Source organism: Anser cygnoides, chromosome 4 (assembly GCF_040182565.1).
Source record: "Anser cygnoides isolate HZ-2024a breed goose chromosome 4, Taihu_goose_T2T_genome, whole genome shotgun sequence".
In the NCBI taxonomy this organism is placed as follows: Eukaryota; Metazoa; Chordata; class Aves; order Anseriformes; family Anatidae; genus Anser; species Anser cygnoides.
In genome coordinates this window covers 66,175,115-66,200,443 of record NC_089876.1, presented here as the reverse complement: position 1 = coordinate 66,200,443, position 25,329 = coordinate 66,175,115, and the positions used below count along the sequence as shown (strand labels likewise).

Below are 25,329 nucleotides of genomic sequence, written 5' to 3'. Positions count from 1 at the left end.
GGAGGCAGCGCGTCCCAGCGTGCCCAAGCCCACGAGCTGGGGATCCCGCTCCCTCCCTGGGGCTGGAAGCACGTGGGGGGAGGCGCCGAGGCAGAGTCGAGCTCCCTCGTGGGAGAAGCCGCATCCCTGGTGGAAGGAGTGACCCCATCTCTCTCTGTCCTCGTCTAGGTGGTGGCAGCTTGTGATCAGTGCAGGGAATGCGCGGTTGCTGCCCTACAGCTGCTGCAGGCCCTGCAGAGCAGGATCCACAGCTCCCTGAGGGGACTGTGGCCCATCCGCATCCCCCGCATGCTGCAGTACCTTGAAGGTAAGGTGCCAGTGTGGAGGGCCGGGCTCAGGAGAGCTGGAGGGGGCAGGAAAACAGCCTCCCAGCATGGCGTAGGGGAACCGCTGCCGTCCCCCTTCCAGGCAGCCAGCGTGGAGGCTGGGGGCAGCGATCTGCTGGGATCAGCTCGTCCCAGGGGTGGACGGGGCCATCGATGTCCCCGTGGAGGGCAGGTCTGGGCAGTGTCCCCCTGCCCCTGCTGGGACGGTGCTTGGGGCAGGGGTGGGACCAGCGCCCCTGGCTCTGGAAGGCCGAGTGCCTGGGGCAGGTCTGCAGCAGCCGTTCTGGGCAGCTCGGTCCCACGCTGGGCAGCGCAGTAGCCTGGGAGGAGGCCCTAAATGGGCTGCAAGTGTTGGGTCTGTCAGGAGAAAATGTGTGCGGCTGTGCACGCTGGGGCACGGTGCTCGAGTAGTGCGGGGATCACAGTCGGGCAGCGGCGATCGGCCCCAGTCAGTCTTTCCTTCCCCGGCTTGAGTCGGTGGCTCTGGCCAATGTCCCTGGGATCCAGCCCGGGTCTGCAGCCTGGCAAGAGCTTTGGTGCAGGCAATTTTAGGCCCTTTCAAGCCCGGGACTTCTGGGGTTTTTGGCTCCCAGGGAAGGAGAGCACTGAACTCTTTCTTCTCCGGTGCTGGCTTAAGTGACAGCGAGGCATTTTGCTTCCTCTTGCTTTCCAGAAAAAACAGAGGGCTTCCTGGACTCTGAAGAGTGGCAGTGCTATCTGCTTAAGGTACAGCATCCCTGGGGGTGAGGCTGTGGGCAGTTGTGCCCCGACAGCTCCTGGGGCACGTGAACGTGAAAGGCCCGGGCAAAGGGCGAGACAACATTTGCCTCCTGTCGTGTTCCCCCCCAGTTCCTGACGGAGTCGGTGGAGGAGATGCTGGTGGACCAGCCATGGGTCGTGTGCCTGAGCCGGGAGCTGAGCCAGCAGCTGAGCAACCCCTCCAGCAGCGCCGAGGACAAGGTTTGCGCCCTGCCTGCACCCTCCTGGCAGCACAGCCCCGGGGCACCCAGCTCCGGGGCTGGGGCTGAAGGAGCGCGTTCCCCGTGCGGGCTGTCGTCACCGCTCCCCCTGCCCTCGCCCCAAAGATGCTTCCCTCCGTGCTGCCCAGGGTCGGCTACAGCCGGGCGCTGCGGCTGCTCCCTAGGCTGTTGGGGCCTGTCGCGGCCAGGCCCTGTCCTGACAAGCCGCGCCGTTACCACGTCTCTGTCTCGGTCTCTTCTCTTTCAGAACTTCCTGTACCAGGCTCTCGGCACGGTGCTGGCCTCTTGTCGGCAGCTCACCCACGTCCAAGAGCAGCTGCTGAAATACTTAAAAGAAACAGATGCCACCAGCCCATGTGACAGACAGGTGAGGTTTCCTCTCCTGCCCCTGCTCTGCCCGGTGTCCCCTCGTCCCAGCCCTGCTCCGGACCTTTTTCATTTCCTTGTAGCTGCTGTTTCCCTCGGGCAATGTCCTGCCTTGCCGTCGTAGCTGGCCAGGACTGGCCAGCGTGTGCCAGAGCTCACTCCCATTTCTCCATCACTGCAGGGAATAGCTTCAGTGGTCTCCTATGCTGCTGAGCGCCACTTCTACCTGGCCCTGGATGCAATGCGTGAGTTCACCCAGTGGCTCATCGCATTCGACAGACGTCGAAAGGTAATGGGTGCAGGGTTTTAGTGTTCGGCCTTCTCTTGCCCTGTTCTCACTTCCTGAACAGTGGCGGCCGAGTCGTGGCAGCCACATTGCATTTACCCCTCCCGTAAGAGCTACCTAAGACGCACTGCCCCCTCCAGAAAGCTGAGGGCCAGGAGCCGGAGCCCTGTGAGCTCTTGCTGGCTCTGCCCCTCACCTGGGGGCCATGGGCAAGCCTTTCATGGCCAGTACGCCCCTGCCGGGCACAGGCTGCTCACCTCAGGGCAGGAATGGGACAAACTCCTTCGGATGGTTTTCCACGGCCCTGCACAGCTGAGCCACACAGCCCCTTACAGCCCCGCTCCCCAGCCCCACAAATTCGTCGAGTCCTGGGGCACAGCAGGGCCAGCGGACTGACATCTCGGGGCATCTTACTCAACACAGGCGCAGAAGGGACACCAGAGAGCTCAGGCCGCTTGGGCTGCAGCCATGCTTACCTATGGCAAGGTTGCACTGCACGCGCCCAAGTCAGAACTGCTGGCCTGCGTGGAGGAAGACATCCTGGCCAACATCCTGGAGCTCTTCCATGCCTGCAGAAAGGTAGGAGCGTGGGGCACAGAGGGGCAGGGAGGGCTGGGGACCCCCACGTGCCGAGGTGGACGGTCTCTTTCTGAACGTCCCCTGAGTGGTTTGTCCTGAATGTCCAGGACCAACCCCAGCCCCTAAGAACCCCTCGCCCGTGTTCCTCTCCCAGCTCTTCAAGCAGTTCAACTGGTGTTTTTCTCTCTCGGGTCTCAGGAACTGCAGCACAAGCTCGCCCTGCTGAACAGCATCAAGGAGGTCACCTGTGCCATCCAGGCTGCGGACACCAAGCACAGCTTCAGGCTCTGCAAGAAGCCGGAGGTGCTAGAGACCCTGCTGGTGAGTGCCTGGAGCCGGGGCTGCCCGCAGGGGAGGTGCGATGGTCTCCCCCGGCCACCCACCAGCTCCTGAGCTCCCGAAGCCTTGTCCCCAGCTTCTGGGCCCTGGGGAGCTGGCACTCGGTGGCTGGGGAGCACGGTGGCTCTGTGGTGGCCGTGGGGATGAAGGGGCTGGTGCGGGCGCAGGCCTGTCAGCAGAGCCGGCTCCTGGGGCGGGTGGGCAGGCTCTCCGTGCCACTGCCCGCCCTGAGTGCGTCTCTCTGGGACTTGCAGGACTTGATGGAGGAGGATGCCTGCGACACCCCTGTGTCCCAAGTGCATCTCAAGATGCTTCAGCTCCTGGAGCAGCTGAGGTGAGGTCTGTGCCCCAGGCTGTGGGGGCTCGCTGTGCGTCCCAGCCCAGCCGGCTGGTGCAGCCCCAGTGGTCTCGAGTACGGGGCAGGGAGCTGCGCGGCTCTGGGCCGGGACGGCGTGCCCCGTCCTGGGTGACTTCCGAAGGCCGGGGGGCTGTTGGGGCTGGGGGGCCGCATCCACAGAGACGGGGCTGGGCTGTCATGGTCAGCGAGCCATGAGCGCTGTGCCGGCAGAAAGGCCCTGGCTCTCCAGGGGACGGGAAGGGCAAGGAACGGGCACCTGGGGGGGGTCTCCTTGCCCCTGGGGGTGAGTGCTTGGCCGCTGCCAGGGAGCTGCCAGGAACTGCCGGAGCTGGAGCTCACCAGCACGGGCTGGGGGGGCCGGGTCTGGGGCTCAAACCCAGTCGGCGTTTGGGCCACTCTGGAGATTGCTGGTAAACCCCCTCACTGTTCTCTCCTTCTTTTCTCCATCCAGCACGCTGAAGCCTTGCATGGACTGGGAGAACAGGTGCTCCCAGGTGGCTGTGTGCTGCTGGAGAGTCCTGTCGTGCCCTCCTGAGGAGACAGAGCCGCAGGTACCTGCCAGCCCTTCCCTGCACACCTCAGCACTCCCTGTGCCCTGGCAGCTGCCGCGGTGCTCAGCCTCACTCCTCCTTTCCCGTTTTCAGTCTCTGCAGACATCGTGTGAGGAAGCTCTGGGCCAGCTTGTGTCAGCCCTTCTCAAAGCAGAAGGGACCTCCAGCGCCTTCGCGGACGTGGTCTCTGTGAGTATCCATGAGGCAGTGGGGCAGAGTTGGGGCCTTAGGGGATGCCCAGAGGAGGATCCGTTCCCTGCCGCAGTGCCAGGGCAGGCAAAGGAACGGGCCCTGCGGGAGGCAAAGCCAAGAGCCAGGCTCCCAAGTGCCAGGCTGGCACAGGGAGATGCCGGTGGGGAAACGGCTCCTGGGTGAGGGCAGGGGTGCGTGGAGCGAGCGGGGCAGGGGGGTGGCAGTGCCGGTGCTCGGCGGGGCTGGGGCCACGCGGAGCCGCAGGGCAGGCCCTGCGGGAAGGGGCCAGAAGAGGAGGGAGGCAGAGAGGGGTGCTGGGGAGAGAAGGACACCCGTCACGAGACGCATGTGCTCCACCCCAGATCTTGCTGTGCCACCTCACGTCAACGAAAGCATGGGAGCGAGAGAGGGCCCTGCAGGTCTGCGCCCAGCTGCTGGGCACTTACGAAGAGCTCTTCAAGTGTTCGGTGAGTAGGCAGCCCCGCGTGCCCCGTCCCCTCTCCCTGCTGGCCACGGCCCCGACGCCTGGCCATGGCCTGGGGAGGCGAGCAGGCACTGGGCTGCCTGCGAGCTTCCTCCTGCCTCTCGCCCCCGCAGAGGGAACGCACCTGCTCGCAGTTCGGCTCCTTGGTCGGCGTGCTGGGGCCTCTGCTGAGCGACTCCCAGGCCACGTCCCGGCAGAGGGCAGGGGCCTGCCTCAGCTGCCTCCTCCGGATCCAAGGTGAGGAAAGCGGGTTCTTCCTGGCCCCCATCAGCCCCATCTTCTCTTCCTTCCCTGCCCAGCGAGGGCTTTTGTTTACGTCCCTTCCCAGCCAGTCAAGAAACACTGTCGCGACGAATGAGGGGAGTGGACGGGGCGCTCTGTGGCCCTGCACAATCACCGTTCCCACTAAGAAATCGGTTGGAAGCGAGCTCCTGCCCCCTCCTCAGTGAGCAGCGTCTGCGCTGAGGAATTTGCGGGGAGGTTTGCTCCCTCCCGGAGACGCTGGTGCCCGGTGCAGGACCTGGGGACGCAGCAGCTGGGAGCAGAGGCCTGCGGCTGCTGGGACCCCACAGCCCCAAAACAGCTCCAGGGGAAGGAGGGCTCTGTGCGGCCCGGGATGTGTCAGCCACGGAGCCGGGCTGGTGGCATCCTGCCACGGGAGGGTTGGGAGGGCCCTGGCCTTTGCTCCCCAGCCTCCTCTATCCACGTCTGGTGCCAGAGATTCAGTTCCCCTAACCAGGACTCCCTTCTCTCACAGCATGTGGCATGACGAAGACCAGGAGAGCGGTGCTCCAAGTGCCTGACTGCAAGGAGCTGTGTGAGAGGCTGAAGAGCACGGAGGACGGGTCTCTGTGTGAGGAGCCTGCCAAAATAGCGAAGGTAACTGGCTCCAGAGAGTGAGGTGGGGGCCCCAGTGCATTTGTCAGGAGGTGCGTTTCGCACGCAGGGAAACAAGACGAGAGGAGATGGTTCTAAACCCCTCCGCTGCAGGAAGTACAAAAAAGCAGCGTATGCACAGAGGAGTGTGCCCTGAGTGCCCTCTCAGTGACCAGCGAGCTGCTGAGCTCAGAGGCCCCTGGAGTTTCCTTTCTGTTCTAAAGAGCCGGAGCAGAGCTGTGACAGTGTCTCTCCTGTCTCTCCAGGGGGTTTGCCAGTACTTCCCCCAGGGACAGGCCAGGAGCTTCATGGACGCCATCATGAAGACCTTCGAATGCGCTAACAAGGAGCGTGCACAGGCAGCTGGCGACTGGATGATCGTATTCCTGGAAGCGTGCGGAAAGGAAATACGTCCAGAGGTAAGGGAGACCCTTGTAACCCTCGGCCTTGACTTCTCTCTGTTGGCTGTTGTGCTGCACCTCGTGTGGGCTGAAGAAATGCAGCCCGAGCGTGGAGCTGAGGGGACCGCTGCTGCTTGACACGTTCTGCTCTGTGCGGTCCTCTGACGAGGACTCAGGCACTGCACTCTCAAGTCTCCCGTCGGCGCAGGTCCTTGCCCCGGGCGAGGCAGTTACCGCTGGGACACACCAACCTTCCCGTTCCTCCCCACTGCCTGCAAGGTGTCGGAGCCTGCTGGGTTGCGATCTCCCATCGCTGCAGCCGTGCGCCGGCGATTATCCAGGCTGTTGGGCATAAAACGTGCCCAGGCCTTCGGTGTGCTCAAATCGCTCAGCTGCTGCCACCGCCGGCCCCAGGCACACGCAGCGACGGAGGGGGGTGTGCGCGTGTGCACGTTGGTGTGCGTCAGCGCCGAGAGCACACGCGCCCCCAGCCGTGAGGCAGGGCTCAGGGACGAGGGCTTGTCAGCGTGCCAAGGCGGCAGGCGTTGCTCAGGCGCCGAGTGACCGTGCTGGGGTCCTGCACAGGCAAAGGATACGCTGAGGTGTGCCATCTCGCCCCTTGCCTTGCAGGTGCCTGAAGTCGTGAACATCCTGTGGAAGGCCATGTACACTATGCAGCAGGGCACCCTCAGGGACCTGCTCTTCCAGGCAGCCCGTCTCCTGGCCGGCTTCCACCCCCAGCCTGTGGTGGACAGCCTCCTCCAGACAGAACTGCCCTCAGAGAGGTATGTGCGCTCCCCCCTTGCCCCGCTGTGGCCAAACAGCAACCCCAGGCTTGCCTGCGGAAGGCAGATCCAGGGAAGCAGCAGGTCCCATTCCTCCCCCAGAAGCCTGGGCTCTGCGAGATCGTGCGCTCGTGCCTCTGGGGAAGCAGGCATCGTATGCCCCGCTGCTGGCAAGGAGAGCGTTTGGCCTCTGGGGAGGGCACCAGGGCTGCCAGAGGACGGGGCTCACGGGTGAACGTCTGGTTGCTTGCAGAGACATGGTGCAGCTCTGGAGGAGCCTGGGCAGCAGCGACCTCGGGCCTCAGGTCCTGAGGCACTTAGCAGAGAGGCTGGACAAGGCACCTAAAACCAGACCTTTGTGCAACGATGCTGATCAAGAGCTGCATCGTCTCAAGGTATGTTCGTCGGCAGAAGCATTTCTGCAGCTTCCCACCTGCTTTCTAACTTAGCTCATCAGGGTGAGGGAGTTGGGGGTCATCCGAGGCTGTCCCAGGTGTGAGACCTGCCGGCAGGAAGAGTCCCCCAGGGGGACAGGGGCACCAGCGGGCTGGTGGGAAAGGCGGTGTTTAACAGGTTCTTGTGGGTCACATTTCCCTGCAGCTCCTCTGTGCGATCTCTGAGGTGGTGTCTGCTCTGCTGACCGCGGAGGCAGTCCGGGACCTGCTTCCTCACCTCCTTCCAGTCCTCCTGCAGTGGGTCAGCAACGAACTGGGGGTAGAGTTGCTGTTTCCCCCTCTGAGTCCTCCAAGAGGACTCCTCCTCTTCAAGGACATGGGACAAGAGGAGCAGTTGTGCGGGTAAGGAGCAGCAGGGGCGGGGAACGGGGGGCTTCAGTTCCCCAGCCAGGCACGTTTGTTCGTGGTGCTGAGGGAGCCAAAGGGCTGCCCTGTTTCCCAAGCCTGCCCTGTTTCCCAGGTGTGGAAACGGGTCGCCGGGGCTCGTTTGACTTCTGTCCTCTGCTGGAGAAGGATCCCAGATGGGATCGTTCCCAGGATGTCCCCAGGGGATGTTCCCAGACGGGACGGGACCGACGGCTGCTCTCGGCCTGTCTCCTCTGCGTCCCCGATTACAGCGTGTCCTTCCTCTCTCTGGACCGATCCAGGAGAGACCGGGCGTCAAACCCTGCGCAGGGCTGGCAGCTATCGGGACAGGGGAGACCCCAGGCGTGGGGCAGCTCGGGGCGCTGGGACCGGGGCGTTTCGGCAGAGCCAAGACAAAACTTCCCCTCCGGTGCCACGATGTGAGATTTCTGTGGGTTTTCTTTCGCCAGACTCTACTGTGATGCTCTGGAGCAAGTGCTGAGAAGATGCCTGGACGAGAGGTGGCAGCAGGTGCTCTTCAGGCACGGAGTGTGGCCATCCCTGGACTTGCCTCAGTGGCACTGCAACAGCGTGCAGCTGCTGACCAGGTGAGAGCCCAGCGGGTGGCTGTGCCCCGGGAAGCAGCCGCAGGACCCTTCCCGTGTGCCTGGGGAGCTCTCCTGGGAGGCAGGGCAGCGCCTGCGTCGCAGCAGGGGACGTTTCAGGCTGCGGCCCATGGCCTTCCCACCTGACCACGTCACCTGCTTGTGCTCTGTGTGCAGTGTGCTGCTCCGTGCCCGGCTTGTCTCGCGTGCGCTCATACAGACCTTCCTGCCGTGGCTGCACTCCCCCTTGCCAAACCTGCAGGTCACGGCGCTGGCTTTCTTCGCTGAGGTGAGGCGGCGCGTGGGGCGGGGTGGGCTCAGAGGGCTTTTCGGAAGAAACTGCTGCTTGGGGTGTCTCTTTATGGAAGAGACCAGCCGAGGTCCCATGCCAGCACTAACAGACCTTTGGCTGTCTTGTAGCTGATGAAGGACCCGCCAGCTGAGGGGAAGGATCTCCTGAAGCCCCTGGTACGGCTCTTCCTGGAGAAGCTGCAGCATCCGAGCTGTGCTGTGCAGCACATGGCAGCGAGAGGCCTGGGCAGTGCTGTCAGTGGCTTGCCCAAGAAGGTGAGGCGCACTTTCCTCTGCTCTGGCTGCAGCCCCCCAGCAGAGAGCCGGGCAGAGGCTGAGTGAGAGCCAAGCAGAGCCGCGGGGCAGTTCGGGAGCCTGGGGCAGAGCAGCACGGGGAGATGGGGGCTTCCCAACGGCCAGGCTGCTCTCCAAGCTCAGCACGGTGGCAGCGGGGAACCGTGCGAGTGCCGTTCGTCACGGGGTTGTGCCGCAGCCGCACCCCCTTGCCGAACAGACGTGGGGAGAAAGGGTGGGCATTGCAGGCAGGAGCCGCGAGCAGCTTGTGCGCATCTTTGGCGTTGCAGGTTCAAAAGCACAAGAGGAGCATCGTGGCAGCACTGGAGCGTGAAATGAGGAACGTGGACCATCCAGAGGTGGCTGCGGAGAGCATGTTGGCCCTGGCAGAAATACTTGCAAAGCAGACGGCGAAGGGCTTGGGCGGGGCCTTCAGACGCATCGCCCGCTCCACCAGGAAGTTCCTTGATGCCGTGAGTGAACCTACTTTTCTCCCACTTGTCCGAGGGGCGTGGGGTGGGCAGGGGCCTGCCCGTGCTGCGTGGAGGTGCTCCTCCAGGCAACCAGCTGCCGTGGCCCCTCTCTCTCTCTCTCTCCTGCGGGTGGGACGCACCGAGCGCCCCGGCACTCAGGTGCCATTTCTTAGGGGTGGGACGAGGAAGGGACCTTCCACATGGCAGGGAAGGGGCCGGGATGAGGTGACCTCGTTCTGGAGCTGGTTTCCAAAGCGCCACTACCAACAGCGCTGTGCTCGCTCGCCCTCAGTTGTCAGTCCCTGATGCTTCGTTGTTGCAGAGAGGCTGGGAGACGATGCCTTCGTGACCCAGCTCACAGATGGCTTTCTGGGTTGCAGAAGCAAGAGGACCTTCGTTTTGCGGCCTTCAGTCTCTACACGGCCCTGGCTGCTGGCGCCAAGGACAATCTCACCACGTTCTTCAGCGGAGAAGTGGAGCAGATATTGGGAAGCCTCTTCCTGCACCTCCAGGACCCCAGCTGTGCAGTATCCAGCGTAAGAACCCCCTGAGCTTATTTGCCAACCCACAGAAAGGCTCCCTGAGGAGCTGCCTCCCTGGCAAGGGAGAAGGAACGACCGAGCACAATGCTCTTTTCCAGGTTTGCAGGACAGCCCTCTATGTCTGCGCTCCTTTCGTCGAGCCAAAGGGGCTGCAGGTAGTCGTCAAGAATGCCATCGGGCGCAGTGGAGCACAGCTGCAGAGCGAGGTCTGCTCTTACCTGGTGAGTGAGCCCTGTCCCGGGGCGACGCTGGGGCCACGGGGCCCGGCACCGAGCGGGGAGCATGGCGTGACGCGTCCGTCCGTCCCGCCGCATGCTCCCCGGGAGTCTGAGGGCTCGGCAGTGAGGCCTCTCCGGCCCAAGCAGAATTCACACCTCCCTGCTCTCCCCCAGGAGACACATGCTCCCGAGCTGCTGAAGACACTCAAGCGCCAGCAGAAGCCACCACTGAAGAAGCGGTCCACAGATGCCACTCTCCACGTCCTTGGTGAGAGCCGGGACGGAGCTCTCTGCTCCGCTCCCACCGGGGCGGCCCAGGGGCCGCCAAGCGCTGCCCCAGCCGCCTTCCCTACGGTGCCCAGGAGGGCACGGCCAGGGGCCGTATCTTGACACTGCCTCTTCTTCCCCACGCTACAGAAGCCAGCCCGGAGCACAAAGAAGGCAGCCCAAAGCATGCTGAAGACAGCCCAAAGCATGCAGAAGATCTCTCGGGGCACACAGAAGACGTCCCCGAGCTTGCAGAGGCCTGAGCACCCACAGAATAAAAATCCAGAGAGCACAGCGGCTGTGGACTGGGTCCTTCCCAGGGTGGCATTGGTGGGAGCTGGGGCCAGGCAGCGCTGCCTGCAAACCTCTCAGCACTGGTGGGATGGGGAGGGTCAGGGCCAAAGCACCAGTGCTCCGATCCCCCCATCCATGTCCAAATGTAGTCCCAAAGCTGGGAAAAAACAAGAAAACCTTGAAGAAAATTGGGAGGCCTGCAGCTTGTGTAGTCTTTTAGCTGAAGGAAAGAGACAGGTAGCCTTGAGCTAGCAGAAGCAAGGAAGATAAGGGATAAAAGGTTAAAAAGAAGAAGGAGAAAACCAGCTCCAGACTGGTTTTCCAACTATAGTTACCTTTTGCTCATTAAGGGTCATTAACATATTAAAAATCACGCCCATCAAAATGCTAATGTATGCTGATGTGGGATTTGGTGTCCTCCCCTCCACCACTGTTCCTTTGTAATGAGCAAACTCAGTAGAGATAAGTTAGGTGAGCTATGACAGCCAATCAAAAGTAACCAAAGAGAGAGTTTTCACAAGTTTGCTGTGTATAAATTACGGTGATTCGAGTCAGAGGTGTGCTTGCTTTGAGAAAGATCGCCAAGCACCCGACTCTGCAGAGTTATATAATTAATTATTTAATTAAACGACCTTCATGTGGATTCTGACTCTGTGTGCTTGTTGGCGCGGGCACGAACCTACAGACTACACAAACACGGCCTGGGGCAGAAAGAAAGCAAAACGGGGGGGCTGCTGATGGCGGCTGGGATCACAGCTGGGGAAACTGGGCTGGGGCACGAAAACAGAGGTGAAATGTTGCACGTTGGGGCTCAACGCCAGTCTTTGTGCACTAGCTTTGGGGCCCTATGTGAAGATGGAGTCATCATCTGTCTTTGGGGGGCTCAAAATGAGCCTTGTTTGGCTGGTTTTCAGGCTCAGCAATGCAGGCAGTCCTGTGGTTTCCAGCCTTTATAGGAGGCTCGTTGGGCAGCTGTGGGCGGCTTGAAAAGGGAGACCACCTGCTGTGTTTTGTGGGCCCAGCCAGGCTCATCTGTCCAGCCTGGGGGCTCAGAAATGGAGAGTAAGCAGCACGTTTTGGGATCTCGGAATCGAGCCCAGTGCCAGTGTACTCAGGCTCAGAAACTGAACCCACCGGCTGCTTTGGGGCCAAGCCCTCAGCCAGGCCAGACTGTATTAGTTACTATGTATACAGTGCACAACTATAGGGCGTCTGGCATTAACATTTCAGTTAGAACAGCGATCGAGTTGCCCAGGCTTTTGGGACAAGCACCAGCTGTAATTACCTGCAGACAGGTAATTACACGCACAACACAGCCGGTCAGCGTTCACACAACATGTGAGCACAGCACGAAGATGAAGACCGACCGTCGTGACAGAGACGCATTTACAGCCCTGCCTATGCCCGGGCTGGCTCCAACGCGACTGGAGGGGGCCGGGAACCGGGAACAGGGGCCGGGAACCGGGAACAGGGGCCGGGAATTGGGGCCGGGAACCGGGAACAGGGGCCGGGAACCAGGAACAGGGGCCGGGAATTGGGGCCGGGAACCGGGAACAGGGGCCGGGAACCGGGCACAGGGGCCGGGAATTGGGGCCGGGAACCGGGCACAGGGGCCGGGCCTCGCCGCGCGGCTGCCGTTACCACAGCGCCGCCTGGCGGGCGTGAGGCAGCCCCTCAGCGCCCTTGCTGAGGAGACCGTTCCATGGCTGTTAGGTGGCCGTTACAGTCGTTATGTGGTCGTTAGGGCTGTTAGATGGCCGTTTCTGCCTCAGCTTTGCCATTCTTCACCAGAAGAAACGAGTCTGACACCCAAAGTTGAGGTTCCCCGTGGTCTGAGTGCTGCCAGCCCAGTGATAGATAGCACAGGTGGCTCAGCAGTTAGTTCCGTTGGCTTGTCAAAGCAAGCAAAATTTAATCACACAGTCACAGAATCATCTAGGTTGGAAGAGACCTCCAAGATCACCTAGTCCAACCTCTGACCTAACACGAACCAGTCCTCCACTAAACCATACCACTAAGCTCCACATCTAAACGTCTTTTAAAGACCTCCAGGGATGGTGACTCAACCACTTCCCTGGGCAGCCCATTCCAATGCCTACCAACCCTTTCAGTAAAGAAGTTTTTCCTACTATCCAACCCAAACCACCCCTGGCGCAACTTTAGCCCATTCCCCCTCGTCCTGTCACTGGGCCTTTTGGAGAACAGAGCAATCCCCACCTCGCTACAGCCTCCTTTAAGGTATCTGTAGAGAGCGATAAGGTCGCCCTTGAGCCTCCTCTTCTCCAGGCTAAACAACTCCGGCTCCCTCAGCCGCTCCTCGTAAGACTTGTTCTCCACACCCCTCACCAGCTTCATTGCCCTTCTCTGGACACGCTCGAGCACCTCGATGTCCGTCTTGTAGTGAGGGGCCCAAACCTGAACACAGCACTCCAGGTGTGGCCTCACCAAGCCGAGTACAGGGGGACAATCACTTCCCTAGTCCTGCTGGCCGCGCCGTTTCTGATACAAGCCAGGATGCTGTTGGCCTTCTTGGCCACCTGAGCACACTGCTGGCTTATATCCAACCAACTATCAACCAATACTGCCAGGTCCTTCCCTGCCAGGCAGTTCCAGGCTCTCATCTCCCAGCCTGTAGCACTGCTTGGGGTTGTTGTGCCCCAAATGCAGGACCCAGCACTTGGCCTTGTTGAACTTCATACGGTTGGCCTCAGCCCATCGGTTCAGCCTATTCAGATCCTCCTGCAGAGCCTTCCTACCCTCGAGCAGATCAACACATGCACCCAACTTGGTGTCGCCTGCAAACTTACTGAGGGTGCACTCAATCCCCTCATCCAGATCATTGATAAAGATATTGAAGGGAACTGGCCCTAGTACTCAGCCCTGGGGGACTCCACTAGTGACTGGCGTCCAACTGGATTTAACTGCATTCAGCACGACTCTTTGGGTCCAGCAATCCAGCCAGTTTTTAACCCAACAAAGCGTACGCCAGTCCAAGCCATGAGCAGCCAGTTTCTTGAGGAGAATACTGTGGGAAATGGTGTCAAAAGCCTTACTGAAGTCAAGGTAGACCACTTCCACAGCCTTTCCCTCGTCCACTAAGCGCGTCACTTCTTCATAGAAGGAGATCAGGTTCGTCAAGCAGGACCTGCCTTTCATAAACCCATGCTGACTGGGCCTGATCACCTCGTTGCCCTGCAAGTGCCGCGTGATAACACTCAAGATAATCTGCTCCATGAGCTTCCCTGGCACCGAAGTCAGACTGACAGGCCTATAGTTTCCCAGGTCCACCCTCCGGCCCCTCTTTTACATAGGTATCACATTTGCTAGCCGCCAGTCGACTGGGACCTCCCCTGATAGCCAGGACTGCTGATAAGTGATGGAAAGCAGCTTGGTCAGAACTTCCACCACTTAGTTCTCTCAGCACCCTCGGGTGGATCCTCTCTGGCCCCGTTGACTTCCATACATCTAAGTGCTGTAGCAGGTCGCCAACCATTTCCTCGTGGATTATGAGGGCCACATTCTGCTCCCCATCCCCTTCCACCGGCTCAGGGGGCTGGGTACCCAAGAGAACAACTGGCCTTGCCGCTAAAGACTGAGGCAAAGAAGGCATTAAGCACCTCAGCCTTCTCCTCGTCTCTTGTCACTAGGTTTCCCCCCGCATCCAGTAGAGGATGGAGATTCTCCTTAGTCCTCCTTTTTGTGTTCATGTATTTATAAAAACAGTAGCCAGATTGAGATCCAGATGAGCTTTGGCCTTTCTAATTTTGCCCATGCACAGCCTCGCAACAGCCTTATCATCCTCCTGAGTGGCCCACCCTCTTTTCCAAAGGCCATAAACCCTCTTTTTCTTCCTGAGCTCTCTGTTCAGCTAGGCCGGTCTTCTTCCATGCTGGCTCGTCTTTGGGCACGTGGGGACGGTCTGCTCCTGAGCCTTTAAGATTTCCTTCTTGAAGAGTGCCCAGCCTTCCTGGACTCCTCTGCCCTTCAGGACTGCCTCCCAAGGGACTCTGCCAACCAGTGTCCTGAACAGCTCAAAGTCTGCCCTCCGACAGTCCAAGATAGCAGTTTTACTGATCCCACTCCTGACATCGCCAAGGATAGAGAACTCTACCGTTTCGTGGTCACTCTGCCCAAGACAGCTCCCAACCACCACATCTCCCACCAGTCCTTCTCTGTTTGTGAACAGAAGGTCTAGTGGTGCACCTCCCACCACCCCTGGTAATCTAGTGAAGCAAGTCCAGGAGATGCCAATTGCCTCCTTTTCTTATATATATATATATATATTTTTTTTTTTTTTTCCCTCAGACACATCTGCAAACCAAGCCCATGGAGTCTCCAACAGCAGAAATTGCTTTTTTGTGCTTGTACTGCAGGGGGCCATCGATGTGCCCCGTGGAGGGCAGGTCTGGGCAGTGTCCCCCTGCCCCTGCTGGGACGGTGCTTGGGACAGGGGTGGGACCAGCGCCCCTGGCTCTGGAAGGCCGAGTGCCTGGGGCAGGTCTGCAGCAGCCGTTCTGGGCAGCTCGGTCCCATGCTGGGCAGCGCAGTAGCCTGGGAGGAGGCCCTAAATGGGCTGCAAGTGTTGGGTCTGTCAGGAGAAAATGTGTGCGGCTGTGCACGCTGGGGCACGGTGCTCGAGTAGTGCGGGGATCACAGTCGGGCAGCGGCGATCGGCCCCAATCAGTCTTTCCTTCCCCGGCTTGAGTCGGTGGCTCTGGCCAATGTCCCTGGGATCCAGCCCGGGTCTGCAGCCTGGCAAGAGCTTTGGTGCAGGCAATTTTAGGCCCTTTCAAGCCCGGGACTTCTGGGGTTTTTGGCTCCCAGGGAAGGAGAGCACTGAACTCTTCTCCGGTGCTGGCTTAAGTGACAGCGAGGCATTTTGCTTCCTCTTGCTTTCCAGAAAAAACAGAGGGCTCCCTGGACTCTGAAGAGTGGCAGTGCTATCTGCTTAAGGTACAGCATCCCTGGGGGTGAGGCTGTGGGCAGTTGTGCCCCGACAGCTCCTGGGGCACGTGAACGTGAAAGGCCCGGGCAAAGGGCGAGACAACATTTGCCTCCTGTCGTGTTCCCCCCCAGTTCCTGACGGAGTCGGTGGAGGAGATGCTGGTGGACCAGCCATGGGTCGTGTGCCTGGTGTCATCCCGGGTGACAGAGGTGAGGCGTTGCGCGGGGTCTGGTGCGGCTGTGGTGTGCGTGTGAGTGCCACGAGGTGTCGGGGAGCCCTCCGAGAAGGCAGGGGGGCAGCAGGGGAGCTGTGAGGCTTCCTGGGCTGCTCGGGCATGAAGAGAACAACCCAGGTGAGCAGGAAGCCCTGGGCAGGAGCTTTGGGGTTCTCCCTGGGAGCTGGGGTTAGGGGTTCCCCATGCCACAGGCGTGCTGGGTTTCTTCCTTCCCACGTGGCTTCAGTGGCTTTAACCCACTCTCCTCTCCCTTCTCCAGGGACCTGGGGTCCCTGGGGTCCCTGGAGAGTGGAACCAGATGGGACCGGGGCTGGGCAGAGAAGTGCACGGAAGGCCGTTGCTGAAAACCACGCAAGGACCGGAGCGAACTGGAGCGATGGAGAGTGGGGATATGCTGTGGGTTTGGGCCATGGGGGTGCTGCCACCTCCGGCCCTGCCCTGTGATGTGTCCCCGTATCCATGGCAGCCCTCAGGGAGGTCACAATGGCTGGGTGCCTCATAGCTGCTGCGGTGAGCGCAGGTGGCCCATTGCTTCTCGGCGGCCACAGGAGGAGGACCTGGAGAGAGATTCTGGGGTGATCCTGCTGTGATGGGGAGGCTGAGAAGATTTTTTGGTGAGGGGCAGGGGGAGGCCGGGGGCTGCATCCCTATGAGTTCCCAGCACGACCAGAGATGGGGACCCCAGCCTGTGCTGTTGGTGCTGGGGAGGATTCCTCTCCAGGCTGGGAGGATGCCTGCCCCAACCTGGTGCGAATCCCCACAGCCAGCCAAGCTGACGCAAACTGTTTGGTTGTTTCCTTCCAGCTTCCTTTGCTTGTGTAGGGGTCAGGACTGGACCTACACGTCATGAGGACGGTGGCAGAGAGACAGGGTCTGAGACTGTTGCCATCTCTGCCACCGTCGTGAATTCCTTGTTAAAGAAGCTGCAAGACAGAGAGGTGAGCTGCGGACATCCCGCTGTGCCGTGGGGGGTTGAGGGCTCCCCTCCACCCTGGGTGCCACCGAGGGGTCTTGCCTGATGGCCCCTCTGTCCTGCTGCTGGTGCCCGGTCCCCAAAGGCTGATCCTGCGGTCACGCTGGGCTGACGCTGCTGCGCTGCCTCCTTTCCCGCAGCAGCTCAGCCTGGAGCTGCCCAAGCATCCATCCTTGTCCTGGCCCTGTACCATGGTCCCAGGCTGGTGCCTGGTGCTTGGTCGGTTCCCAGGGCTGCTGCTCCCTCGGCTCCTTTGTGTAGCTGGACACAAGCTGGGACAGGACGCGGTGGTGCTGCTTGTGGGCTCTCACTCTAGAGTGAGGGGCAGCAGCTCGCAGCTGCCCGGGAATAAGGGCAAAGCAAGTGGTGTCGTGGTCTCTCCCTAGGGTGACCGAGCGGAGACCTACCGCCGCCTCCAGCATGTCTTGCAAGGAGATGATACCCGTCTGCAGAGCGGCGTTGTGAACCGAGTGCTCGCAGAGGTGTCTGGAGACATGAAGGCAGCCCAGGTGAGCTTGTTCTCTAGAAGGGCGAAAGGAGCAGCCTGCCTCTCCCCAGCTGTGGGTGTGACATGGAGTGGCGCACAGATGGTTCACTGGGATTCAGGCCTGGGGACTTCCCCAGTGCCCCTGTGGCTGCTCCCTCTCCCAGGGAGCGCATCCCGCTAGGGGAAAGGCCGTATCCAGCCCTGCTCCAGACTGTGCAGAGCGTGGTGAGCTCCTCCACGCCAGGCGACGTGTGCGCCACCTCCCAGGGCTGGAGTTGGGCCGTGCAGCCCCCCAGTTCCTGCCTCGCGCGACTCCTGCTTAACGCAGAGGCTCTGGGGACGCGTCCCAGCTCGGGCACAGCTGTCCCGGGGGTGTTCTGTGGGGGAGACGCGGTCGTCTCGCCAGTGGCTCTGACAGCAAAACGATGAGCTGAAGCCCCGTGGTCCTCACTGGCCAGCAGGGCCTGACCTGGTGCCTCAGCCTTTCTCCTGGGCAGCATTTCACCTGTGGCTCTTTTTCAGGGTGCAATGAACAATGTGACAGCAGCTGCTGGTGACGTCCTGGTGGCTCTGGCTCGTTCCCACTTTGGATTTGTGATGTCCGAGCTCCAGGGCCACCTGAAGACCATGAGGGGAGGAGCATGCCAGGAGTTTGTGCTCACCACCTTGAGCAAACTGGCCAGCAGCTATGGTATGGCCCCTTTGGCCTCGTGCTCTGGGTTATGGTCCATGACGGCCAGGAGCAGGGACCCTGCCCCTCCCTGAACGCTGTTTTGGGCCGGAGGGCTGTGGGGTTGTGGCACCTCCTCGCCTGGAGCTGGGATTTCCGCCCCGCCACCCCAATGCCAGTGCTGCAAGGGTGGAAGCTGCTGGGGACTGAACCCGCAGCGACCTCCCCTGTCCCTCTGACACGTCCCCCAGCCCGGCAGCCCCAGCCCTCCTGCCCGCGGTGCTGCTCTGGCTCTGGCTGACCGTGGCTCCCTCTGTCCCTCTGCCTGTCCTCTCTCTGCAGCCCTGCGGTGCATCCCCTTCGTCGAAATGACGCTCCTTGCTCTGCACGCCATGCTGAGACAAGTGGAGAGCAGCCGGATCCTGCGCACCATCTGCAGTGGTGAGTAGAGGGGAAGGGGCCGGGCAGGCCCTCGGTGCCTCGCTCGGATCGCGGCGTGGTCCTGCGCTGGGGGGCAAACTTTGGGAAGGGCAGGGCGGGGGCTGCAATGGTAAGTGCTGGAGGGGAAGAGGCCTGCGAGGAAGAGGAGGAGGAGGAGGAGGAGGAGGTGCGGTGTGCAGAAGGGGAGAAGGGGCACCGTATTTTAGTTCAGATGCCGGGAGCGCAGCACTTGGCAGTCCCAAGCCGACGCCTGGTGAGCCAGGGACTGCTCCACGCAGGCGTGGGTGAGGGAGCCAGGCACGCTGCCTGTTGCAGACTTTGACGAGCTCCTTCCTTCTGGTGCAGTGCTGGAGCAGTGGTCGAGGGCGATCAACGCTTACTTCAACGCCTGGGAGCAGTGCCCCTTCCCTCGCATCGGGGAGAAGCAGCTCTGCGAGCAGGTGTACTCCCTGTTCTGCCACGCTGTGGTAAACTGGCTGGGCCGCCATAAGAAGGAGGAGGTGAGCGCTGCTGGGGCAGCAGCGGGGCTGTGCCTGGCTGGGGCTGCCCGTGCCCCCTGGGTGGGAGCAGAGGGGTGAGGGGAGGGAGCGGGCGGGCTGACGCCGTGCCCGGGGCTGGGGGCTTCCAGCTGGCAAGTGCTTGGGCCCCAGGGCCCTTTGGCAGGGGAATGCTTGCTGTCCTCTGGAGAGAGCCCTTCTGTGGGGCAGAAGGGAAAGGGAAAGCCCTCTCTGTGCATAGGCAGGCATGTGCTGGGGGACGCCGAGTGCTAGACAGCCCTCAGAGCATCTCGTCTCTTCCCTCTGCAGGACAAGCAGGCCATCTTCGGAGCAGTGACTGCTATGATGGCTGTCGTCCTCCATGATGCGCAGCACCAGGACCGGGTGTGGAAGCAGGTCGTCTGGCTCCTGCAGCAGTACCAGGAGGTCCAAGATACTTCCCGGGTGACAGAGGTGAGGCGTTGCGCGGGGTCTGGTGCGGCTGTGGTGTGCGTGTGAGTGCCACGAGGTGTCGGGGAGCCCTCCGAGAAGGCAGGGGGGCAGCAGGGGAGCTGTGAGGCTTCCTGGGCTGCTCGGGCAGGAAGAGAACGACCCAGGTGAGCAGGAAGCCCTGGGCAGGAGCTTTGGGGTTCTCCCTGGGAGCTGGGGTTAGGGGTTCCCCATGCCACAGGCGTGCTGGGTTTCTTCCTTCCCACGTGGCTTCAGTGGCTTTAACCCACTCGTCCTCTCCCTTCTCTTGTAGAGCCTCCATTATTTCCTGAAGACCTTGGAGGAACTTCACGCTGTCGCCCCCAAGGACAAGCTCCGTGCCATCGCTGCTGCTGTGCACCACGAGGTAAAGGGAGCCCGTGCCTGTGCTGCTGGCCCAGGTCCTGCAGGCCGGATTGCCACAGAGGGGCAGGGCAGGGCAGGGCGTCCTTCCACCGGGACCTTCCTGGAGGTGCCTCGAGGCTGTGAGCACCCTGATCCTGGCTGTTTTGTGCAGGCCTGAGGGGCAGCTCAGTTCCTTCAGCACTTCCCTCTCAGCCACCTGGCAGGAGGACTCTGGAGTGCCGGGACCCAAAAGGCAGCCTCTGATCGCTGCTCTGCCTGCGATCTTTCTCTAAAATGGACCTTTCTCCCACAGCTTGGGGACGAGACCAGGCAGCACAGTGCAGGCCATAAAGAAGAACTGAGGCAATGCATTGTGCTTCAAGGTAAGGGAGGGAACGGGACGATGCCTGTCGTGTTCTCCCAACTTCCTTGTGAACCTCAGCCATGGGGTTTTGCTGACTATTCATGCAAAATGTGGTTTCTGGCCCGCAGCTCGAATCTACCCGGAGGAGACGGTCACGTTCCTGCTGTCCCAGCTGAGCAGCGAGAACCAGGGCTCCCGCGGGACAGCGCTGACTCTGCTGGGAGCTGTGGCCCGCTCTGACGGTCAGTACCACAGGCCAGGGCCGCCAGCCAGGGCTGGGGCAGTCAGGGGGCTGAAGCTATCTGCTGTCAGAGCTTTCAGGCCCTGTAACGCAGTAGTAGCGGCAGAAACAAAGTCCTTCTGGGACGCCAGTGCTTCCCCTGCAGTCAGAGCCCAGCCCTGCTGTGCTGTCCCGCTTGTCTGTGAAAAGCCTGGGAGCTTCGAGGGATCCCTTCTGCCATCTGAGCCCTGCCTGAACGCATACCTCTCTGTGTCTCTTGCAGAACCTGCAGTGAGAGAGAAGCTGCCCCTAATTGTAGAGGCCGTGCAGCCCTTGTTCACTGAGTCCGGCACCCAGGTGAGCTCATTTAGGAAGGAACAGCGAGACCAGTGGGGCAGAGAAAGCCCCCAGAGCGGGCAGGTTGTTGTGCTGTACAAAGCCTAGCCCCGACCCCTGGCAGCGAAGGCTTCTCCTGTGCACTCGTTGCCTCTCCACGGGCTGCGAGGGCTGCCCCCAGGCAAAGGTGGCTTCCCTTTGGCTGCTGGTGGGGCAGACCGTAACCACCCTGTCTCCTTGGCAGTTGAGGAGAGCGCTCCTGGGTTTCATCAAGGATCTGCTCAGCGTCAGCATCCCGAGCTGCTTGGCATGGGATGTGGTGGCGCACATCTTTGTCGAGTTCAGGCGGGCCTCGGACAGACTGGTAAGGACAGAGCGGGACACCCGCGGCTCGGTCCCGTGCCCAGGCTGTGCCGAGAGCTCCCTCAGTGGCACTCGCAGCATCGCCTGGGCCCCGCAGAACCTCGTGTGCCCGACAGCCCTGTGCAGCGCTCGCTGCTCCCAAGCTGCCCAGCACTTCCTTGGGGCTGGGACGTGGCCCCTGAGTGGGGCCTGGCTGTCCTCATCCTCCACAGAGCCTCCTGAGGTGGGAGCTGAGAGTAATGGGGGGTTTCCCAACGCTGTCTTGCAGGCGGTAGAAGACGTCCAAGAGGAAAGAGACCTTCAGGCCCAGTGCATAGGTATCCTGGAGTCTCTGGATCTCTCTGTGGAAGGGATGACCGAAGTAAGTGGTCCTGCTCCCTGCTGCTGCAGCCACTTTTCACCTTCAGGGTGTTTTTGCCAGCCCTCGCCTGCCCCCCCGGAGCTCGACCCTAATGGGCTCCAAGGGATGCGCAAGCCATCCTTTTCACCTCTGAGCCGAGATGGGAATGCTGATGTGCCAAACTTCCTCCTCCTCCTCTGCAGCTCTTGTGGCCACGGCTCCTGCAGTACGTGGTGCCGGCCCAGTACTGCGGCATGCTGGTCCCGCTGTTGCGTTGTCTCCAAGCCCTGATCGAGAGGCAGAAGCAAACGGAAGGGCAAGAGGACACCGAGAAGCCTGCTGACGTCCAGGAGCAAGGTGGGACCAGAAGGTGCCCCAGCAACCTGTGCCGGGCTCGGCCAGGGACCTGCCTGGTGCATGCCTCCCTGCACCCTGGCAGCCCCCAGGCCAGCTCTGCAGCTGCACGGGTACTCTCAGCCCCGCGTCGGGGCGTCGAAGGTGCGAGGGGCTGGGTGCAGAGGTGCTCAGGGGCTCACCCTGCCTTTTTTCCTCCTTGCAGCCAAGAAGCCCACGCCACAGGCCCTACTGGTTCGGCTGTTGGTGAGTAGCGGGGCCCCGGGGCAAGAGCTTTTCTGGCCAGGGGCAGGGGGAGATGCTGGGGCAGGGATGCTTTTGCTGGCAGCCCCGAGGAGGAGGCAGCGCGTCCCAGCGTGCCCAAGCCCACGGGCTGGGGATCCCGCTCCCTCCCTGGGGCTGGAAGCACGTGGGGGGAGGCGCCGAGGCAGAGTCGAGCTCCCTCGTGGGAGAAGCCGCGTCCCTGGTGGAAGGAGTGACCCCATCTCTCTCTGTCCTCGTCTAGGTGGTGGCGGCTTGTGATCAGTGCAGAGAATGCGCGGTTGCTGCCCTACAGCTGCTGCAGGCCCTGCAGAGCAGGATCCACAGCTCCCTGAGGGGACTGTGGCCCATCCGCATCCCCTGCATGCTGCAGTACCTTGAAGGTAAGGTGCCAGTGTGGAGGGCCGGGCTCAGGAGAGCTGGAGGGGGCAGGAAAACAGCCTCCCAGCATGGCGTAGGGGAACCGCTGCCGTCCCCCTTCCAGGCAGCCAGCGTGGAGGCTGGGGGCAGCGATCTGCTGGGATCAGCTCGTCCCAGGGGTGGACGGGGCCATCGATGTCCCCGTGGAGGGCAGGTCTGGGCAGTGTCCCCCTGCCCCTGCTGGGACGGTGCTTGGGACAGGGGTGGGACCAGCGCCCCTGGCTCTGGAAGGCCGAGTGCCTGGGGCAGGTCTGCAGCAGCCGTTCTGGGCAGCTCGGTCCCACGCTGGGCAGCGCAGTAGCCTGGGAGGAGGCCCTAAATGGGCTGCAAGTGTTGGGTCTGTCAGGAGAAAATGTGTGCGGCTGTGCACGCTGGGGCACGGTGCTCGAGTAGTGCGGGGATCACAGTCGGGCAGCGGCGATCGGCCCCAGTCAGTCTTTCCTTCCCCGGCTTGAGTCGGTGGCTCTGGCCAATGTCCCTGGGATCCAGCCGGGGTCTGCAGCCTGGCAAGAGCTTTGGTGCAGGCAATTTTAGGCCCTTTCAAGCCTGGGACTTCTGGGGTTTTTGGCTCCCAGGGAAGGAGAGCACTGAACTCTTCTCCGGTGCTGGCTTAAGTGACAGCGAGGCATTTTGCTTCCTCTTGCTTTCCAGAAAAAACAGAGGGCTTCCTGGACTCTGAAGAGTGGCAGTGCTATCTGCTTAAGGTACAGCATCCCTGGGGGTGAGGCTGTGGGCAGTTGTGCCCCGACAGCTCCTGGGGCACGTGAACGTGAAAGGCCCGGGCAAAGGGCGAGACAACATTTGCCTCCTGTCGTGTTCCCCCCCAGTTCCTGACGGAGTCGGTGGAGGAGATGCTGGTGGACCAGCCATGGGTCGTGTGCCTGAGCCGGGAGCTGAGCCAGCAGCTGAGCAACCCCTCCAGCAGCGCCGAGGACAAGGTTTGCGCCCTGCCTGCGCCCTCCTGGCAGCACAGCCCCGGGGCACCCAGCTCCGGGGCTGGGGCTGAAGGAGCGCGTTCCCCGTGCGGGCTGTCGTCACCGCTCCCCCTGCCCTCGCCCCAAAGATGCTTCCCTCCGTGCTGCCCAGGGTCGGCTACAGCCGGGCGCTGCGGCTGCTCCCTGGGCTGTTGGGGCCTGTCGCGGCCAGGCCCTGTCCTGACAAGCCGCGCTGTTACCACGTCTCGGTCTCGGTCTCTTCTCTTTCAGAACTTCCTGTACCAGGCTCTCGGCACGGTGCTGGCCTCTTGTCGGCAGCTCACCCACGTCCAAGAGCAGCTGCTGAAATACTTAAAAGAAACAGATGCCACCAGCCCATGTGACAGACAGGTGAGGTTTCCTCTCCTGCCCCTGCTCTGCCCGGTGTCCCCTCGTCCCAGCCCTGCTCCGGACCTTTTTCATATCCTTGTAGCTGCTTTTTCCCTCGGGCAATGTCCTGCCTTGCTGTCGTAGCTGGCCAGGACTGGCCAGCGTGTGCCAGAGCTCACTCCCATTTCTCCATCACTGCAGGGAATAGCTTCAGTGGTCTCCTATGCTGCTGAGCGCCACTTTTACCTGGCCCTGGATGCAATGCGCGAGTTCACCCACTGGCTCATCGCATTCGACAGATGTCGAAAGGTAATGGGTGCAGGGTTTTAGTGTTTGGCCTTCTCTTGCCCTGTTCTCACTTCCTGAACAGTGGCGGCCGAGTCGTGGCAGCCACATTGCATTTACCCCTCCCGTAAGAGCTACCTAAGACGCACTGCCCCCTCCAGAAAGTTGAGGGCCAGGAGCCGGAGCCCTGTGAGCTCTTGCTGGCTCTGCCCCTCACCTGGGGGCCATGGGCAAGCCTTTCATGGCCAGTACGCCCCTGCCGGGCACAGGCTGCTCACCTCAGGGCAGGAATGGGACAAACTCCTTCGGATGGTTTTCCACGGCCCTGCACAGCTGAGCCACACAGCCCCTTACAGCCCCGCTCCCCAGCCCCACAAATTCGTCGAGTCCTGGGGCACAGCAGGGCCAGCGGACTGACATCTCGGGGCATCTTACTCAACACAGGCGCAGAAGGGACACCAGAGAGCTCAGGCCGCTTGGGCTGCAGCCATGCTTACCTATGGCAAGGTTGCACTGCACGCGCCCAAGTCAGAACTGCTGGCCTGCGTGGAGGAAGACATCCTGGCCAACATCCTGGAGCTCTTCCATGCCTGCAGAAAGGTAGGAGCGTGGGGCACAGAGGGGCAGGGAGGGCTGGGGGCCCCCACGTGCCGAGGTGGACGGTCTCTTTCTGAACGTCCCCTGAGTGGTTTGTCCTGAATGTCCAGGTCCAACCCCAGCCCCTAAGAACCCCTCGCCCGTGTTCCTCTCCCAGCTCTTCAAGCAGTTCAACTGGTGTTTTTCTCTCTCGGGTCTCAGGAACTGCAGCACAAGCTCGCCCTGCTGAACAGCATCAAGGAGGTCACCTGTGCCATCCAGGCTGCGGACACCAAGCACAGCTTCAGGCTCTGCAAGAAGCCGGAGGTGCTAGAGACCCTGCTGGTGAGTGCCTGGAGCCGGGGCTGCCTGCAGGGGAGGCGCGATGGTCTCCCCCAGCCACCCACCAGCTCCTGAGCTCCCGAAGCCTTGTCCCCAGCTTCTGGGCCCTGGGGAGCTGGCACTCGGTGGCTGGGGAGCACGGTGGCTCTGTGGTGGCCGTGGGGATGAAGGGGCTGGTGCGGGCGCAGGCCTGTCAGCAGAGCCGGCTCCTGGGGCGGGTGGGCAGGCTCTCCGTGCCCCTGCCCGCCCTGAGTGCGTCTCTCTGGGACTTGCAGGACTTGATGGAGGAGGATGCCTGTGACACCCCTGCGTCCCAAGTGCATCTCAAGATGCTTCAGCTCCTGGAGCAGCTGAGGTGAGGTCTGTGCCCCAGGCTGTGGGGGCTCGCTGTGCGTCCCAGCCCGGCCGGCTGGTGCAGCCCCAGTGGTCTCGAGTACGGGGCAGGGAGCTGCGCGGCTCTGGGCCGGGACGGCGTGCCCCGTCCTGGGTGACTTCCGAAGGCCGGGGGGCTGTTGGTGCTGGGGGGCCGCATCCACAGAGACGGGGCTGGGCTGTCATGGTCAGCGAGCCATGAGCGCTGTGCCGGCAGAAAGGCCCTGGCTCTCCAGGGGACGGGAAGGGCAAGGAACGGGCACCTGGGGGGGGTCTCCTTGCCCCTGGGGGTGAGTGCTTGGCCGCTGCCAGGGAGCTGCCAGGAACTGCCGGAGCTGGAGCTCACCAGCACGGGCTGGGGGGGCCGGGTCTGGGGCTCAAACCCAGTCGGCGTTTGGGCCACTCTGGAGATTGCTGGTAAACC

At 61.9% G+C, this 25,329-nt stretch overlaps 2 protein-coding genes across 2 annotated transcripts in view; both read left to right on the top strand.

Annotated features, from left to right (window-relative positions):
* The window catches only part of LOC136790790 (maestro heat-like repeat-containing protein family member 2B), a 22,059-nt gene extending 5,982 nt beyond the window's left edge, over nt 1–16,077 (top strand). Inside the window, exons 16-41 of the mRNA XM_066996571.1 lie at nt 169–307; nt 1,000–1,052; nt 1,176–1,286; nt 1,554–1,673; nt 1,854–1,961; nt 2,382–2,537; nt 2,736–2,858; nt 3,131–3,210; nt 3,686–3,785; nt 3,879–3,974; nt 4,340–4,444; nt 4,575–4,698; nt 5,219–5,340; nt 5,604–5,756; nt 6,369–6,523; nt 6,777–6,918; nt 7,124–7,320; nt 7,794–7,931; nt 8,106–8,217; nt 8,349–8,495; nt 8,804–8,986; nt 9,367–9,522; nt 9,627–10,014; nt 14,360–14,496; nt 15,384–15,461; nt 16,036–16,077. Coding sequence (XP_066852672.1) covers nt 169–307; nt 1,000–1,052; nt 1,176–1,286; nt 1,554–1,673; nt 1,854–1,961; nt 2,382–2,537; nt 2,736–2,858; nt 3,131–3,210; nt 3,686–3,785; nt 3,879–3,974; nt 4,340–4,444; nt 4,575–4,698; nt 5,219–5,340; nt 5,604–5,756; nt 6,369–6,523; nt 6,777–6,918; nt 7,124–7,320; nt 7,794–7,931; nt 8,106–8,217; nt 8,349–8,495; nt 8,804–8,986; nt 9,367–9,522; nt 9,627–10,014; nt 14,360–14,496; nt 15,384–15,461; nt 16,036–16,077 — 3,465 coding nt within the window. The remainder of the gene's footprint in view (nt 1–168; nt 308–999; nt 1,053–1,175; nt 1,287–1,553; nt 1,674–1,853; nt 1,962–2,381; nt 2,538–2,735; nt 2,859–3,130; nt 3,211–3,685; nt 3,786–3,878; nt 3,975–4,339; nt 4,445–4,574; nt 4,699–5,218; nt 5,341–5,603; nt 5,757–6,368; nt 6,524–6,776; nt 6,919–7,123; nt 7,321–7,793; nt 7,932–8,105; nt 8,218–8,348; nt 8,496–8,803; nt 8,987–9,366; nt 9,523–9,626; nt 10,015–14,359; nt 14,497–15,383; nt 15,462–16,035) is intronic.
* On the top strand, nt 15,789–25,315 carry LOC136790789 (maestro heat-like repeat-containing protein family member 2B). Its single transcript, XM_066996570.1, has 22 exons — nt 15,789–16,101; nt 16,292–16,425; nt 16,847–16,969; nt 17,470–17,638; nt 17,960–18,058; nt 18,404–18,558; nt 18,865–19,008; nt 19,298–19,390; nt 19,682–19,751; nt 19,861–19,974; nt 20,236–20,309; nt 20,533–20,652; nt 20,920–21,012; nt 21,195–21,348; nt 21,551–21,591; nt 21,851–22,229; nt 22,678–22,730; nt 22,854–23,351; nt 23,532–23,639; nt 24,060–24,215; nt 24,414–24,536; nt 24,809–25,315. The coding sequence occupies exons 1-22, from the start codon at nt 16,077–16,079 to the stop codon at nt 24,890–24,892; spliced, it is 3,009 nt and encodes a 1,002-aa protein (XP_066852671.1). The 5' UTR covers nt 15,789–16,076; the 3' UTR covers nt 24,893–25,315.
* Nucleotides 25,316–25,329: the final 14 nt, after the last annotated feature.

Excerpts from the sequence above, each read along its gene's own strand:
- LOC136790789 (XM_066996570.1), top strand. The coding sequence starts at position 16,077 with ATGGGGAGGCTGAGAAGATTTTTTG. Across the intron at positions 17,639-17,959 it reads CAAACTGGCCAGCAGCTATG|CCCTGCGGTGCATCCCCTTC; the intron begins GTATGGCCCCTT and ends CTCTCTCTGCAG. Across the intron at positions 19,975-20,235 it reads AGCTGTGGCCCGCTCTGACG|AACCTGCAGTGAGAGAGAAG; the intron begins GTCAGTACCACA and ends TGTCTCTTGCAG.